The 18,481-nt window shown below is 49.3% G+C and overlaps 1 protein-coding gene across 1 annotated transcript in view; it reads left to right on the plus strand.

Annotated features, from left to right (window-relative positions):
* The window catches only part of LOC138069667 (collagen alpha-1(I) chain), a 60,996-nt gene that overhangs the window by 13,490 nt on the left and 29,025 nt on the right, over window positions 1-18,481 (plus strand). Inside the window, exons 4-5 of the mRNA XM_068960997.1 lie at window positions 208-443; window positions 14,570-14,945. Coding sequence (XP_068817098.1) covers window positions 208-443; window positions 14,570-14,945 — 612 coding nt within the window. The remainder of the gene's footprint in view (window positions 1-207; window positions 444-14,569; window positions 14,946-18,481) is intronic.

Here is an 18,481-nt window from a genome sequence, read left to right on the forward strand (position 1 = left end):
GAGGCGCCGGCCGCTGAAGCCGCCCCTCCAGCCTTCCCAGCCAGCTCTGGCCTCTCTCCCTAGGTCAACATTTCCGTGCTCCCGCTGTGCGCCTGGCCCCGGTCGCCAACTTCATAGTGCATTAGAGTCACCTGGGGAGCTTTCAAAACTCCCCCCATGTGAGTCCGCACCTCAAACCAGTCAAACTAGAATCTGTGGGACCGCCAGGTGCGGTCACCCCAGGACGCATCTTGCAGCTGCGCCAAGATCCCGAGGGGCCGGCCTGACAGGCGCAGGGTCGACGGGCTGTGTCCCGGGTCGCCCTATCACCCCCATCACAGCCCTGAGAGGTCCAGAGACCGCCTGCTCATCACAGAGACTCCTGGAGCTGAACAAGCACCCAGCCCCCTAGACAAGCCTGTGCAAACCGAGGCTTCCTCAACTCAAAGTCCCAACAGGCATCGGTACTGGGTCGGCATGTTTGTTGAGAGTACAGCCGTGTCCTCCCAGGGGCTGGGGACTGAGGACAGAGAGATGAGACAAGTGGGAAACCCAGGGAAAGAGCTTTTTCCAAATTGGAAAGTGCAGTGGGGGGAAGTGGGGGGGGGGCAGTGCCCACTGGGACCCCACCAAGCCTCAGTGCTGGCAGCTACAGCTAGACTTTTTTTCTTAATTGAAGTATAGTTGATTTACAATGCTGTGTTAATTACTGCTGTACAATGAAGTGATTCAGTTATACACACACACACACACACACACACACATATACATTCTTTCCATATATATTCTTTTCCATTGTGGTTTATCACAGGATACTGAATACAGTTCCTTGCGCTATACAGTAGGACTTGCTGTTTACCGGTTCTGTATATAAAGCTTCCATCTGCCAGCCCCACCCCGCCCCAGCCCTCCCCCAAATCCCTCCCCCTTGGGCACCCCCAGTCTGTCTCTGTGCCCTGATTCCCTGTCCATCTTGTAGCCGAGTTCATCTGTGTCATGGCTGGGATTCCGCGTGTAAGTTTGTGTGTCTCTCTCTGATGCATTAGTTTGGCCATCTCTAGTTGCATCCGTGTCGCTGCGAGTGGCATTGCTGCCTTCCCTTCTGGCTGAGCAGCATTCCGTCGCATATACGCGCCACATCTGCTCTATTCTCCTCTGTCGTGGGCATCTCGGGTGTTTCCATGTTTCGGCTCGTGTGAGTAGTGCTGCTATAAACAGAGGGGGGCGTGTATCTTTTTGAACTACAGTTTTGTCTGGATAAATGTGCAGGCGTGAGACTGCTGGATCATATGGTAACTCTCTATTTAGTTTTCTGAGGAATTGTGAGACTATGTTCCACAGTGGCTCCACCAACTGACCTTCCCACCGACATCCCAGCCACACACACTCTTTCAGACGAGAGGAGAGAGAAGGCTCCTGGGACCTTTGCTTTATTCTAGACCCTTTGAAGGAGCTCAGTGAGGAAAGCAAAGCACTAATAGCTGTGAATTAGCATTTCGGTCCCGTTTTACAGATGAGAGAACTGAGTTCAAAGGGGTGATATGCTTTGTCCAAGGGCACTGGACAAATGAATCCGCAAGTCCTGTCTGTTCCACCTCCAAAATGGATCCTAAATCTACAACAACATGGGTGAAACACACAGATGTCATACTGAGCAAAAGAAACCAGACCAAACTGTGATCCATTCACGCAAAGTATAAGAAGAGGTCACAGTAGCCTGCAGTGAGAGGAGTCAATATTGGCTGCCCTTGAGAGAGCAGTGACCTAAAGGAGTGTGAGAGGCCTCTCGGGTTTGTATGTTCCCCCTTTTATCTGGATGCTAACAGCATGGCTGTGTTCCTTCTATGAGAGTCAGTTTTTCTGCAGCAAAAATGTCAATAAATACACAGAATTCTGAACGGGTTGAAACGAGGGCTCCAAAGCTCCTTCACCTTTCTCTCCAGCCCACACCTGCTTCTCTCTGCCACCCAGCTCATCCAGAAGGTGGGACACATGATGTTCCAGCTGGAAACCTTTGCTTGCAAGCAACAAGATGACTCTGGCCAACTTAAGTAAAAAAATTTTTTAAGTAACAGGAACTGAATTGACAATTCATATGTAACTTCCCAGTGGTCTCTGCCAGGTCATCAAGAGGACCCAAGCTGGGTTCCAGGTTGCCTCAAGATAATGGCAGCTGCCAAAATCCAAATCTCTCCACACATCCTCCCAAAGCCATTCAGAACAGTGGGGAGAGTAAATAACAGTACCATTGTCCCCCACCCCCACCCCCACCATCAGCATGACCAGGACACCCTTCTTTTTTTCATAGGTTTACCAAAACTTTTGAGAGTTGACCATTCCAGGACAGTTTTTCTAAGTACTTGATAGGCCATTTCATGTTTATATTGTTTTTCCTGGAAAGTCTTTTCTGGGGGGAGTTACGCTTTTGTGTGATCTCAGTTCTATTCTATTGTTTTGGTTTTCTGGTCTTTGAGCACTCCAATTATGGGTATGTTGGATCATTGCTTATCTTTTAAAAAAATATTTATTTATGTGGCTGTGTTGGGTTTAAGTTGCAGCACATGAGATATTTGCTCTTCACTGCAGCACGCAAGACCTTTAGTTGCCACATGTGGAATCTAGCTCTCTGACCAGGGATTGAACCCAGGCCCCTCTGCATTGGGAATGCAGAGTCTTAGCCCCTGGACCACCAGGGAAGTCCCTCTTTGCTTATCTTTAACCATCTCTTTCTCTCTGATGCATTTTTACTTTGAGATTGATTTTTTGTTCTCTTGGATTTTTTTCATTCCTTTTATGATGTGAATGCCTCTCATGATATTTTCAGTTGAGTACATTGCAATTTAATCTTTGCTTGTGAGATGATGTTGACTTTTTCTTCTATTTCTTTCTTGATTTTTGCTAACTCCCATTTCCCGTTTCTCATTTTTAGGTCCATTTCTGTATATCTTAAAATTTCTCATTTACAGTGGGGTTTTTTTTTGTATCTACAAAAGTTTAAGGATATTTAGTGCAGTTTGGAGTGTTGTGTTCCACTTTTCCTCTGCCTGGTAAAGTTCTTCTAGAGGAGAATTTCCATCAGCTGAAGTGTTTTGATTCTCATCTTCCTTTTTTTTTTCTTTGACTGTACATTGTCTGATTTTTTTCATTCGTTTTGAACTACCTTCTGTTTCCCTTGAGCAGCAATAATAGACGCTTGTGGAGAGGGTGAGAGGTTTGGGTGACTTTTATTAGAGTTCTTAGTTCTAGACCATCCTGTTCTGTTGGTAGAGCAGTGAAGCTTGTAATAAATCAATGAATGACATGTTTTCTGGGGAGAGAGTTTATATGTCTTTTGATTTAATGATATGTGGCCCAAACGTGCTGCAGAAAGTATACAATGCCATCTCAGTAGTATTCTTGCCGAAAATGTTGAATCAAATCATGCAGACACCAGCAGGCAAACATGAATTGTAGGATATTCTGCAAGACAACTGGACTTCACTAGAGATGGCAGTGTCCTGAAAGACACCATACAGGGGGATTGTTCTAGGATACTAAAGAATCACGACAATTAAATGCAGTGTATAACTTGGATTGAATCCTGGATTTGTTTAAATAGGTATCAAGGACATCATTGGGACAAGTTTAAGTGTTGACTGGGTTTTAGATAATATTATTGTGTCTGTGTCAATCCTAAAGGAAATCAATCCTGAATATTCATTGGAGGTACTGATGCTGAAGCTGAAGCTCCAGTACTGTGACCACTGGCTGCAAAGGACTGACTCATTAGAAAAGACCCTGATGCTGGGAAGATTGAAGGTTGGAGGAAAGGGGATGAGATGGTTGATTGGCATCACCAACCTGATGGACATGAGTTTGAACAAGATCCAGGAGTTGGTGATGGACAGGGAAGCCTGGCATGCTGCAGTCCATGGGGTAACAGAGAGTTGGACACAACTAAGCGACTGAACAACATTGTGTCAGCATTGAATTTATTGGGTTGTGTGTTAGCTTTTCCTGTTTGTTAATTAATTTATTTATTTAGGATTGGAATGAAAACTGACCTTTTCCAGTCCTGTGGCCACTGCTGAGTTTTCCAAATTTGCTGCTATATTGAGTGCAGCACTTTCACAGCATCATCTTTCAGGATTTGAAATAGCTCAACTGGAATTTCATAGTGATGCTTCCTAAGGCCCACTTGACTTCACATTCCAGGATGTCTGGCTCTAGGTGAGTGATCACACCATCGTGAAGATCTTTTTTGGATAACTCGTCTGTGTATTCTTGCCACCTCTTCTTAATATCTTCTGCTTCTGTTAGGTCCATACCATTTCTGTCCTTTATCGAGCCCATCTTTGCTTGAAATGTTCCCTTGGTATCTCTCACTTTCTTGAAGAGATCTGTAGTCTTTCCCATTCTGTTGTTTTCCTCTATTTCTTTGCACTGATTGCTGAGGAAGGCTTTCTTATCTCTCCTTGCTGTTCTTTGGAACTCTGCATTCAGATGCTTTTATTTTCTCTTTTCTCCTTTGCTTTTAGCTTCTCTTCTTTTCACAGCTATTTGTAAGGCCTCCTCAGACAGCCATTTTGCTTTTTTGCATTTCTTTTCCATGGGGTTAGAGGAGAGTGAAAAAGTTAGCTTAAAGCTCAACACTCAGAAAACTAAGATCATGGCATCTGGTCCCACCACTTCATGGGAAATAAATGGGGAAACAGTGGAAACAGTGGCAGACTTTATTTTGGGGGGCTCCAAAATCACTGCAGATGATGATTGCAGCCATGAAATTAAAAGACGCTTACTCCTTGGAAGGAAAGTTATGACCAACCTAGACAGCATATTAAAAAGCAGAGACATTACTTTGCCAACAAAGGTCCATCTAGTCGAGGCTATGGTTTTTCCAGTGGTCATGTATGGATGTGAAAGTTGGACTGCGAAGAAAGCTGAGCGCCAAAGAAGAAATGCTTTTGAACTGTGGTGCTGGAGAAGACTCTCGAGAGTCCCTTGGACTGCAAGGAGATCCAACCAGTCCATCCTAAAGGAGATCAGTCCTGGGTATTCATTGGAAGGACTGATGCTGAAGCTGAAACTCCAAAACTTTGGCCACCTCATGCGAAGAGTTGACTCATTGGAAAAGACCCTGATGCTGGGAGGGATTGGGGGCAGGAGGAGAAGGGGACGACAGAGGATGAGATGGCTGGATGGCATCACCGACTTGATGGACATGAGTTTGAGTGAACCCTGGGAGCTGGTGATAGACAGGGAGGCCTGGCGTGCTGCGATTCATGGGGTCGCAAAGAGTCAGATACAACTGAGCGACTGAACTGAACTGAACTGAGCTGATGTCAGGTCTTAGTCAGGGCATGCAGACTTCTCTCTAGTTGTGACCCATGGACTTTAGAGATTTGGGCTCAGTAATTGTGGCGCTCAGTAATTATTGCCCTGTGGCATGTGGGATCTTAGTCCCCTTACCAGGATTCAAACCTGCATCCCCAGTGCTGGAAGGCAAATTCTTAACCACTGGACCGCTAGGGAGACCTAGAGGAAAAGAACCAGGGAAGTCGCTTGTGTGCTTGCATGTTAGTTTTTAAAATATTCCCCCAAACTCCTAGACACTCCTCCAGTCAAGAAATGGGGCTTGGTAGTTCCCTGGCGGTCCAGTGGTTAGGGGTCCACACTTCCACTGCAGGGGCCACAGGTTCCATCCCTTGTCAGATAACTAAGACCCCACAGGCTGCACAGTGCAGACAAAAAGAAAGGAAAAAGAAACGAGTTTGAGGATGTATGTGAACAAAATGGCAAAATATGTGAACCTAAGTGAAGCGAATAAGAATTTCATTGCACTATTCTCCCAACCTTGCAGCTTTCTAAACTTTCCAGTGTGCGCATGGGGGGTGGGGGCACTGGAAACCAGAGAGAGGCAGGGTTTACTTGAGACGCCCAGCTTATGGAACTGGGAAAAAACACAGCTGACTAACCAGGTCGCAAAGTGTCAGGTGCGACTGAAAGACTAACACTGAATAGTAGCCAGGTCTCAGGGAGGACAAGAGAGGAAGCAGAGCTTCAGCAGCCCTCGTCTTCAGGGACTTGTTGTGGAAGCTGAGCCCCAACCATCTCACCTCCCTGTGAATTTCTGCACAAGGTCCAAACCCCAGGAGAGAATCTCACTGGTCCAGCCCACCAGTGATGGGCCCACCCCTTCATCTGTCCACCCTATCAGACCACAGGGAGGGGGGCGCTTCCCAAAAGAAAATCAGGAGGCTATCATTTGGGGATGAGGGGGAAAAGCACAAATGTTCTACCCCCAGGGCCTCCAGAGTCTGAATTTGAAATCATGCTGCTTTCCACGCGAGAAAAGGATTGACCACTACTCCTTGGATCCCAGTTTCAAAAAATCCACAGGGAAGGGATTAATTCTCTTTTCCTTGATCCAGTTGGCTCTGGCCAGGGTTGTGGTAATACAATTGGCCCCATCCCAATCACATGACTCCTCCTCATCCCGTCAGCCACCGCCAAGGATCTGAGGCCATACAATAATATGGTTGCTATATACATTATGGGGGGAATTCCTAGAGAAGGGGGTTCTGAGTAGACCTTGTCCACTGCACAGGGTGGACTCAGAATACCCTGGGGACCTAGAGGAAAAGAACCAGGCTTGACCCCAGTAAGTCAGGGAAGCTGGGAGCTGGAGGTAGTGGGGAGTTGCCCAGACAGACAGCAAGGAAGGCCTTCCCGATCTCAGAGAGACCTACTGTGGCAGGCACTTCGGGACTCTCACCTTACCCGGCCCCACACACCACTGGGTGCGCACGAGGCCAGTGTTTTCCAGCTCCCAGGATCTTGCACAAGAAAAAGAGAGATGACAATTTCTCTTTGTCATCTGGATGGAAAATCACAAACTGGGGGGCTTCCCTGGCAGTTCAGTGGTTAAAATTCCATGTTTCCAGTGCAGGGGGTACAGGTTCACCCCCTGGTTGGGGAGCTAGGATCCCACATGCTGTGTGCCATGGCAAAAAAAAAAAAAAAAAAAACTTTTTTAATTTTTCTTTAAAGCAAATCACAAACTGCCCCTGGCCTGAGTGAGAAAGAAAAACCCCCAGCCGTAGACAGAGGGGGGGAAGAAGATGACGCTTTCTGCAGCCTGGCCAGGTCCCTCCCTGCTGCTCACCTCGGTGCCCTTTGTGCCCCTTTGTGCCCGCTGAAGGGAGTTCTTTTCCTCCCAGCCTAGGTGCTCACCTTTGCAGAGCAAAGAGGGCAGAGCCAACTGAGCACCTGGGAGGGCTCAGGAGGGTTCAAGACCAGGGTGACTGCCGGCTGGTGGGCAGAGGGGCGGGTCTCCGTGAGAGGTGACGCTGGAACCGGGACCAGGGACCCCGGACTCCTCCACAAAGCTGGCTTTGGTCCGGCCACTTGACCTCTGTGAAAAGTGGCCACTGGGCAGCAACGAAAATCTCTCACTTGGCTGCCAAGGATTGAGCGAGAGGCTGAGGGTAAACTGTGCTCCTCCGCGGGGCGGGCAGCGTCTGGCCCACGGGGCAGGAAGCGACCTGAGAAGGAAGCCGTGGGCCTGAGACGGGGGACCGGGAGCACCAGGCCTGCGCAGAGCCCCCTCCCTCCAGCCACAGCGCAGTGAGTGTTGGCAGCCAGGAGACCCTCAGTGTCAGCTTTGGGGCCTGGGTGTCCCTGCCGACGCAGATGCACACAGACATCTCCAGGGACGGAAGCTGCCCCCTCCTCCCCGTGGGGTGTCTCAGGACAGCGCTCTGGGCAGCCCTGTCCTCCGCCGGCCCCCACGCGGGGTCCTGGAGGACTGGGGTCAGCTTCTCCCCCGGGGGGCGCGGCCCCTCTTCTGGCCTTCGTTTCCAGCTCGGCCGCTGGCCGATGTTGGCCAGCAGAGGGCGCGCTGACACCCCTTTTGTGCATTTCTCCTTTGCACCAGCTCCCCCTTTCTAAACGCGCTGGGGCCCCGGGCAGGCGGAAGGGAGCCGGAATAACCTTCACCGGCCATTGACCGAGCACCTGCTGCAGCCAGGCCCTGGGCAGGGCCCTTCACACTAGCCCCGGACCCTCACGATGACCCCTCCAGGTAAACAGCATCACCCCCTTTACAGGGGAGGGAGCTGAGGCTCCCAGAAGTTGTGTGTGGAGGCCTTTTCCACCATGTGGACACACCTGGGTCCATCATTCACTCAGCAAACTGGAGGCTTGAATTAAAGGCCTTCCTTAGAAATTCAGTGGTAAGGGAAACGCCCCAACCAAAGAGCTGGAAACGAGGAAACCAGGTCTGGGACCCCCTTCACTCTAGCCCGCTGTCAGCTGGTCCCAGGCACAGGCATGGTCCTGGTCCTTCCAGCTTTGTCCTCTTGGGGCACCAGGGCCCAAGGCAGCCCACCTACCGCTGTCCCCTGACCAAGCCCACAGCCAGGCCTGGGCTCAGGGACACCAGGAGCCCCGCCTTGTCTCAGCCCCAGCCGGGGTCTCAGCCTGTGCCCAGCGTCCAGGCGCTTCACTCCCCTGGGTCTCCAGGGTCCTCTGCCGTCAGCAGATCCTGGCCTGAGCTTGCTCCCTAGAGATCGAGGCTTCAGTCTACCGGCCTCAGGGATGGGGCTTCCTGGGTGGCAAGAGCAGGGCCACTCACTGCAGGGGCTCCTCGTGCTGCCCCCCAGGGACGGCCCCCCGAGCAGGCCACTGGGGCACCAAGTGGGTGCCTGCCAGGAGGCTGCACTGGTCCCTGGGCCCAAAGGCGGCTCAGTTCAGGGGGCTCTATCACAAGCCACTCTGCTTCTCTTCCCCAAATCCAGCTTTTGTCCTCTCCTGCCATTCCTTCCTGCCATCTCAGCTTTCTGGCGATGTTCAGGCACAAACAGGCCCAGAGCCAACTGGAACCCGCCTCGCCGTGGTCACTCCCTCCTCAGTAGGGTCATGTTCCCTGCCAAGCAGCCTGCAGGAGGGAGGCAGAGGTGAGGAGCTGCCCACATCACCTCCCTGGGGTGTTAGCATCTCCCTGCTGTGAATGATGTCTCACGGGGTGGGCAGTGGGCCCTCAGGGTCCCCTGCCTGTTCAGCGCACTGTGAGATTTCACCCATCCCACTACCCCTCAGCGCCCTCCCCAGGGTCCACCCCACCTTTGCTATTGCTGAGGGTCCCTTGCCCAATAGCCAGCCCTTCCCCCAGGGACCCCTAGTTCAGTTCAGTTCAGTCACTCAGTCATGTCCGACTCTTTGCAACCCCATGGACTGCAGCACACCAGGCGTCCTTGTCCATCATCAACTCCTGGAGCTTGCTCAAACTCATGTCCATTGAGTTGGTGATGCCATCCAACCATCTCATCCTCTGTCATCCCCTTCTCCTCCTGCCTTCAATCTTCCCCAGCATCAGGGGTTTTTGAAATGAGCCAGTTCACATCAGGTGACCAAAGTATTCGAGTTTCAGCTTTAGCATCAGTCCTTCCAACGAATATTCAGGACTGATCTTTAGGATAGACTGGTTGGATCTCCTGGCAGTCCAAGGGATTCTTAAGAGTCTTCTCCAACACCACAGTTCAAAAGCATCAATTCTTCGGCGTTCAGCTTTCTTTATGGTCCAACTCTCACATCCATACATGACTACTGGAAAAACCATAGCTTTGACTAGACGGACTTTTGTTGGCAAAGTAATGTCTCTGCTTTTTAATATGCTGTCGAGGTTGGTCCTAGCTTTTCTTCCAAGGAGCAGGCGTCTTTTAATTTCATGGCTGCAATCACCATCCACAGTGATTTTGGAGCCCAAGAAAATAAAGTCTGTCACTGTCTACATCGTTTCCCTGTCTATTTGCCATTAACCCTCAAGTTAAGCCCCCTGCTATCCCTGCCCTGCCTGCCCTCCTCTCCTCTCTCCCCTGCTTCCGGGGTCATCAGGGAGATCAGCCTAGCCAGGGAATGAGATCCCAGGCCTCCTTTCCACACGCACCCCCACCCTCACATTTGGACTTTACTGCGAGCAACTGAACTCAAGCACGATGGCTTAAGTAGGAAGGAAATGATTAGAAAATATAAATGGTCTTCTGCTTCAGGAATTAAGGCATCATGCCTGAGAAGAACAGCCAAACTCTGAAAAACATATTTACCTGTGATGTGGCTGATCTGATAAAAGATACGGGATGTCCCCAAGGATAGCCCATCCTGGAAGAGGGGCCAGGGCCTGGCAGGGCTGGGGCAATAGGCAGCCGATAAATTCCCCTCCGTTACTGGGAAACTGAGGGCTTCGCAGGTGGTGCTAGGGAAGAGCCTGCCTGCCAGTGCAGGGGACACAAAAGATGAGAGTTCGATCCCTGGGTTGGGAAGATCCCCTGGAGAAGGACATGGCAACCCACGCCAGTGTTCTTGCCCGGAGAATCCCGTGGACAGAGGAGGCTGGCGGGCTACAGTCCATGGGGTCACAGAGAGTCGGACACGACTGAGCGACTGAGCGCGCACACATGCACTGGGAAACTGAAGCTCAAGCCAGTCCAAATGGGGCAAGGGCAGTCTTGGGGCCCCTCACTCAAGGTGAGATGAAGTTCCTGCAGCTCGGTGGCGCTTCTGATACGAGCACAAGGCAAAGGCTGCCTGTAGTACTACTTCCCCAGGACCCACCCAAGCCCCTCAAGACTCCCGCCGATTTTAAACAGTGAACACACGGAGACCACCAGCACATGGGAGGCAGCTCCTGTGTCTGTGAGGCAGCAGAAAAACGAACTGCAGGTTTAAATCCCTAAGGACAGATGATTGGAGGGTTTCAGATACAAAATATAGAACATCTATTTATGAAATGCTTAAATAAAAGGTGCAGTCATAAAGAAATCACTCAACAAAAGACTATTAAGAATGAACAGATAGATTTTAAAAAAGAATTCAAGAGAATTCCCTGGCCATCCAGTGGCTAGGACTCTGCATTTTCAATGCAGAGGACACAGTTTCGATCCCTGGTCAGGGAACTAAGTTCCCACCATCCACACAGCCAAAAATAAATAAAGTATGATTCAAGAAATATGGCTGATGAAGGCACGTTAGACACAGTAGAAGAGAAAATTAGTGAGCTCAAGCTATATTCAAATTACCTGGCAAATAGCACTGACGGGGAAATTAAGAGTTTGAAAAAGATATGGGTAGAATTTAAAAACAAGCAAGGATGTAATTAACATAAAAGGATAGTTCCTGAGGCATGATTGAAAAAGGAACAGTTTGGGCATCTAGCGTCCATTTTATAATAACTGTCCTTTTTTTTCTTTTTAATTTTTGACCACGAAGTGTGGCATGCAGGGTCTTAGTTCCCAGATCAGAGATCACACCCTCTGCCTTGAAAGGTCAGAGTCTTAACTATTGCATCTCCAGGGAAGTCCCTCATTCCATTTGTTTGTGTCTCACACACTTTTCTATAATTTAGAAAATTCTATAATTTATAAAAGTTTATAATTATTTACAAGTTGTAAATAAAAACAAAGCTGGGGGTGCATACCACTATCAGTCCTGCACTAGAAGACGGACTTCAGGAGGAAGGCAAATGATCACAGAAGGGGAGTCTGAAATGCCTGAAGAAACAGCGAGCAAATTAAATTGGAGGAAGATGAAGATGTGAGGAGACTCAAACAAACCCTATCATAGAAAATATGGATTTTTTTAGCCACAATTTTCAAAGTATTTTTAACACTGTAGCAGCCACAAGACATGTCAAAGGGCCACTACAGATGGTATTAATAAGGACCCTGGGAAAGGCTGTGAAGAGTCCCAGGTTTTGCCCTACTTGAAAGCTAACAAGCTACCTGGTCACCATTTCATAGGTTTCAGCACAAGAGACGAGAGCTTCTGTTAGAAGAATTTAGTACTTGAAGCTCTGTGAGTTGCATGAGTTTGCGTTTTTCCTCTTGTGCGACAGGTCCCAGGGGCCCATGTGCAGGGGCCCAGGTGGGTGCTGAACACACAGTCTGTAATGACTGTCTCCTGCAGTGTCCCTCACTAGGGATACACATAATTCTACAATTCAACTAGAGAAATCCAAGCAGGGACAACCCCCGCCCCCGGGCTTCTCAGATATCTCTCAGAATATTTTAAGAGGTCTAGTTCGGGGACCAGGCCTCACCTGCTGACCTGACTTGCCTAGACCTGCTGTGGCCTCATTACTGAACTTTGTGCCTCTGATGGAGTTTCCTCACTGGCCCCAGTCTCATTACTGGGCCTCCCTACTGCAACCTCAGTATTGCAAGCCCTAGGGCTGCCCAGACACCTGTGGCAGACATCACTAATCCATCCCAGCACTAGTCCTCAATCCCTGACCGGGATCAGCCGGCCAAAGGCTGTGACTGTTTGCAATCAGTGCAACCAACAATCAGAAAGAAAAAGATAAACTGACCTTTTAAAGAAGAGCAGCCGCCTATGGCCAAGAGAAGTTGTTTAGTCTCACAAGTAGGGAAATGCAAATTCAAACAAGAATGGAAAACTATTTCACACTCAACAGATTGAAATAGGCCTCAGCGGAGCACTTGAAGAAGCTTCAGTTGTATGTGTGGTTTGTTCGTGGGACTGTGAATTGGTGCTACCACTTTGGAGAAAGATTTGACAGTACTTAGCTGAAGATGTATAAACATTATGACCCAGAATTTCCACTTCTGGCTGACAACTGCCGAGAAACTCTTCTGTGCATGTCCAAGGAGACATGTTCAAGAAAGTTCTGTGTGCCTATGGATCATAATCATGAAATATTATTTTTAGCAGGAGGGGAGATAAATTGTGGTTGCTGCTGCTGCTGCTGCTAAGTCGCTCCAGTCGTGTCTGACTCTGTGCGACCCCATAGACGACAGCCCACCAGGCTCCCCCATCCCTGGGATTCTCCAGGTAAGAACAATGGAGTGGGTTGCCATTTCCTTCTCCAATGCAAGAAAGTGAAAAGTGAAAGTGAAGTCACTCAGTCGTGCCCCCGACTCTTAGTGACCCCATGGACTGCAGCCCACCAGGCTCCCCCGTCCATGGGATTTTCCAGGCAAGAGTACTGGAGTAGGTTGCCACTGCCTTCTCCGAAATTGTGGTTGGCATCAGATAAAAGACATGCAGCGGTTTCAATGAGTGGATTAGATCTGCATAGATCAGCCCTGATAGACCTCAAAAGCACAATGTTGAGATAAAGCAATTTGCAAAATGATATTTAATGTTATGATACCATTTATGTAGAATTTTAGAACACAAAACAATACCACTTATTATTTATGGATAGATAGCTATTTGATAAAAACTTTAAAGTGTGTTCAGTAGTGAAAAAAGACTTAAGGGAAGGGAGAAAGAGGGATGCCAAGGGTGAAAAAAATTATATATATTCTGAAAAAAATGAAATATTTCAAACAAAATTAACTTGTTGGAGGGTTAGAGGTAATTGTTATATCATTTTCTGCACTTTTCTGTGTGCTGCAAATAGTTTTGAATGTACGTGTGTTATGTGTGTGTTAGTCTCTCCGTCAGCTCCAACGCTTTGGACTGCAGCCCACCGGGCTCCTCTGTCCACGGGGTTCTCCAGGCAAGAATACTGGAGAGGGTTGCCAGGCTCTTTTCCAGGGCATCTTCCTGACCCAGGAATTGACCCTGGGTCTCCTGCACTGCAGGCAGACTCTACTGACTGAGCCACCGGGGAAGCGCTAAGTGCAATTAAAGCAAAGCAGAGAGCGCCATGAGGGTGCATTGACGCCAGGGAGGGGGACGGCGCTGGGAGGTGACTGTCTGCATCCCTGCCTGGACCTCCCTCTCCCTGATGCACCCCTCCCCACCCCTCCCCAGAGAAGTGTCCCGTGGCCGCCGCCACCCCCACCCCCCGCCCCCACCTGCCCATAGGCCTTGCTGGCACCGCCTGGATCCCTGGAGGTCACCTGCTCCTGGGTTCCTGCTGAGAGACCTACTCCTTGCCACCTCCCCCCTCCCTGCCCTCCACATACTCTTATTGGAGCCACATCCCCCATGGCCGCCCCTCCCATCACCCAGGGTGGATCTGGGGATGTGGTATTCAGATCCAGAAGACCTGTGTTCCAGCGATAGTTCTGCCACCTCTTGGCTGTGTGACCCCCCTCAGGCCCATGCCCAGACAGTCCTCTCCCTTCAACAGGGACCAGCGCGGCCTTGGACACTGCTGGTGAGGGTCCTGGGGCCTCCTGGGGAATCCCGAGGGGCCCAGAGTTCCCCATGCCCCTGTCTGCTGCACTTGGTTGCCGGGCCTGGAGGGGTCTCAAGGCGAAAGACAGACACTGCACGACTCACGGGTGAGCTGCCGGGAAGCCGGAGGCCCCAGGATGAGCAGGTCTGGCCCGAGAAGCTCCTCTCTGCGACGGGCACTCAGGTTCCAGGTCCCCCCGACCGTCAGCTGGCGTCATCTGTCCTCGATAATCAGGAGACAGGGGATGATGCTATCGGCACTTCTGACCACGGGTGAACATCTGGAAAGGCGGCGTGAAGAAAGCCGCGGTGTGGAGACTGGAGGGGTTTTCTCCTCCTGAGCTTCGGGAAAGGCCCTCACCCTCATCCCGACCTCCCTGGACTGGCCCCTCTCGGCACGTCCTTCCCCGCCTTTCCCGCTGCCCTAGGCCTCAGGGTCCCTCAAGCCTTGGTTTTCCCTCCAAAGACAGGAACAGGGGCGGGAGGTTAGTCCCACCGTCACAGCCCAGGGGTCCAAACTAGCCCAGCCGAAAGCCCCTGCGCCTTCGCCGGCCGCCCCTTTCGGAGCAGGCGCGGCAAGGCCAGGCACAGCCACGTGGCGGCGCCAGGACATCGCCCTAGACATCCAGACCCAGACCACCCGGGTCCCCGATCCGTCCTCCTCTCTCCAGTCGCCCGCGGCCGCAGGCCCGTCCCCGCTCAGGCCTCTGCCTGCGCGGGGGCCTCGTTCAGAGGGCGGCTGCCCGGGGAGCGATCAGCGCAGCGGTGTGGCCGTCGGGACTTCCTTCTGGAAAGAGCCTCGGGAGCGCTTGCATCCAGCGCGACCTGGAGGCTGGACCGCGGTAGCATCATCGGGGTCCTGAAGGTGCCCTGTCGGGTGTGCAGCGCCCCCTCCCTGCAAGGCCCCCCGCAGTGAACCGTGCTCCTCCTGGATTGTAAAACGGAGTGGCTGGGAAGAGAACTTGAAGGAGGAATAGGAGACGTTGCCGCTGGCAGAACACCTTCTGTGCCCAGCTTGCCGGGGCCCAGCCCTGGGCCAGCCCGAGTCACTGGTTCTCATCCCCATGAGGATGCTCTCCTCACCACGCATTCTTCACCGCTTGGAGACATTTCCTGCCTTGCAGGCTGCACGGCTCTTGGTGGTGGGAGCTTGCCTGCCCTGGAACTCATGGCTGCCACCCCCAACCCCAGGCCTCCCCTCCACACCTGGGCACTTCAACCCCATGCAAGTGCACAGGTGCTGACCACTCTGCATCAGTCTAGGAGCCTGACACGTGCCTAACCCGAAGCCCAGGTTCCCCCAGCCTAAGGAAACGGGCCCAAGGACAGCCTCCCCACCCTCACCCAGTCCCACCCTGAACTGGAGTCATCTCCCCAACACCCAACGTGGGGGAGCAGCTTGGAGTCCTGGAAAGATCTGAGGGGCTTTGGAACCCCTGCAGACCTGGATTAAAGCTCATCTGAGGGCTTCCCTGGTGGTCCAGTGGTTAAGACTCCCCAATTTCAATGCAGGGGACTTGGGTTCTATCTCTGACTTGGGAACTGAAATCCCAAGAGGGATATCCTCAGTAACATGCCATGCCCTGGGGCAGACCAAAAAAAAACTAAAAAGCTGTCTGCACTGACTGGTTTTGTGATCTATCTTGGGCAAGTCATCGAGTCTTTCTGGATTTCACTTTCCTCATCTGTAAAATGAGTGTGCTCATACACACCCTGGAGGAACCATGTACTCCTGATGGGTACATGCTCAGTAAACTCTGGTTATTGAATATTTACTGGCCCCCGTTTTGTGCCAGGTCTTCTATTGGGGTACAAGGGACCCCAGAGATGAATGAGATGGGACTGCTGACCTTCAGGAATGATCTTTGGGAAAGATAAAAATTCATGCTTCAAAATTTAGGCAGCATTTTGCCGATTTAAATGTGGAGGCATTCCAATGTTCCTTACATTTCAGACTATGAACATGCTGCAGATAACAGTGATGACAGCTCTCCTTTAGTGAGTGCATACTGTGTGCCAAGCTTTTCACCTGCACTTATTCAACAGATACGCACTGTGGACCTAGTAGGTGCCGGGTACTCTGCTGGGAGCTGGGGTGCAAAGCGTGAGCAGAGCAGCGACCACCGCACAGAGCAGACAGGTTACTGGGGGAAAGACAGCAAAGAGGCCACGACACAGACACACCCGTCATCGAGGTAAGAGCCGCATGGGGACACATACAGAGTTGGTAGCAAGGAGGGTGTGCTGAGGGTGGGGTGGTAGGAGCATGCGCCCTGATGTAGGCAAGAGGGGGTATCCTCAGTAACAAACTAAAACAATCAGAAACCACTAAAAGTCCGTCTGCTTTTTATTATCGCTGTGTACCAGCAGTTCTAAGTGACGCCCTCCCCCAAAATTCTTCTTGTGGTTTAAGACCTCAACCATTGCTTCAGTTGCTGTTGACTTTTCATAATATATATGTAAGTTTCAAATTAGCACATTTTAATAACTTATCCTTTAAGGAGCATTGTATTCCATTTGGAAGTTACTTGAGAGAATTCCCAGTTGCTCAGCACCACGCCCAACACACCAGAAACCAGCTAACCGCGGTCATGTGGACTCAGAATGGTTTGTGTTCACTTCAGAGGAAAGTTGTGTCTGGAATACCTGTTGTACTGTCCTTCATTTAAACTGTGGGTTTGAAATGAACATTGGTAGCCTAGTTCTATGTGATCATTTGGACTTTTTATTTATCAAACATTTTTCAATTGAGAAGATATTTGAACGCTGCTAGAATCAGTCCTGAAGAAACACATGCCAACTGGACTGTGGTTCCCATTTATTGTGACATGCATTTTTTCAAAATTTGCCAAATTTATCCTTATGGTTAAGGCTTTCCCTATTTGTGCATCTGTTTTTTCATTCGAGAAAAAAAAATTTCCTAATAAAAATATTCATTGGTCAGTTATGATCAAAGATAAGTTAACAAATCTGCCTAAGATATTTCTCGAACATGAATGTGCAAGATAATTTTGACAAAGTCATTGACAGACGTGCAGAAGGCTGGAAAACAGAAAGTATAATGTTATTCATTATTGCCATCGATATAGGCATGCATTTTTCTCTTTTGTCAAAAAAAGTATGTAATGTAATTTTAAAGTATAAATCTTTGACTCTTTTATTTCTTTTTTTTTGTGTTAATCATTTTAACAAATATGCTTTTCAACATTTGTCATTTTAAAGTACCATAAGGCTGTGAATTGCACAAAATATTTTAGATTATTTCCTTAAATATGCCAAAAACAGCTGCATTTTTGAAGAATATCTTACAAATATTCAGTACCAAAACAATCATCAAGTCAAACTAAGATATATTTCTAATTGCAAAGTTTGCCTCTCCAGCAAAGAAAATGGTGTTAAACTCTAAGAAAGTACCTTTTCCTGAGTTGTTAAACAGTATTAAAATTATCACAAATAGCAATTTCCAGTTACTTGGATTGCTAGAAATGCTCTTCATCAAATGTTTAAAATTGTTACACAATAAGGCATATTTAATAGAGAAGGAAATGGCAACCCACACCAGTGTTCTTGCCTGGAGAATCCCAGGGATGAGGGAGCTTAGTGGTCTGTCGTCTTTGGCGTCGCACAGAGTCGGACACGACTGAAGCAACTTAGCAGCAGCAGTAGCCAGGCATATTTCAAATAAAAAAGCAAAGAAAAATTCATTCACATTTAAAGATATACCTTTGCTTAGTAAGTCATATTTATACATTTTTTACATATATGATATCCTTAACTTACATACAAAGAATCCTAGAGGAAAACAATACGGGAAATTATAAACATCAACTCAACAAAAACCCTCAAAGCTCTACAAAGTCATAGTTTTAATGGGAAAATCCAAAATTCTAGTAGTCTACCATCTGAATATATTTTTGTTATCTAAAGGTAAAAATGTATATACATTTTTAGGAATAATTGATACTTCTTTCTCAGGAGTCTTATGATGGTGCATATATGTGAATGAACGAATACAGCCTTGATCCACCAGTTTCTCTCTCTCCAGCTTGCAGGCAATCACTCGTGGAAAGCATGGTGTAGCTGACAGAATGATACTGGGCCTGACTGGCTCTGGAAGTGGTCATGGGGCAGATGGAGAGGATTTGGTAGTAGCTAGGGAAGATGGCAATGTTTGATCGGATCTGGGTTAATGGTGGTCTGAGCTTCTAGAATGGTTCTGTCTTGGCCACATTTTGGGGGCAGTTCTCGAATTTCTTCTGCAGTGAATCCGTGAACTGCATTCAGTGCTTCAGCTGTTGCCTGGCTCAGGCGCTTCGTTCAGTGGCACCTGCTGATCTTGAAGGGTCTCCTGAGGAGGTGGGGCGGGCAGCTGTGGCTC

Source organism: Capricornis sumatraensis, chromosome 22, assembly GCF_032405125.1.
Source record: "Capricornis sumatraensis isolate serow.1 chromosome 22, serow.2, whole genome shotgun sequence".
NCBI classification, from domain to species: Eukaryota; Metazoa; Chordata; class Mammalia; order Artiodactyla; family Bovidae; genus Capricornis; species Capricornis sumatraensis.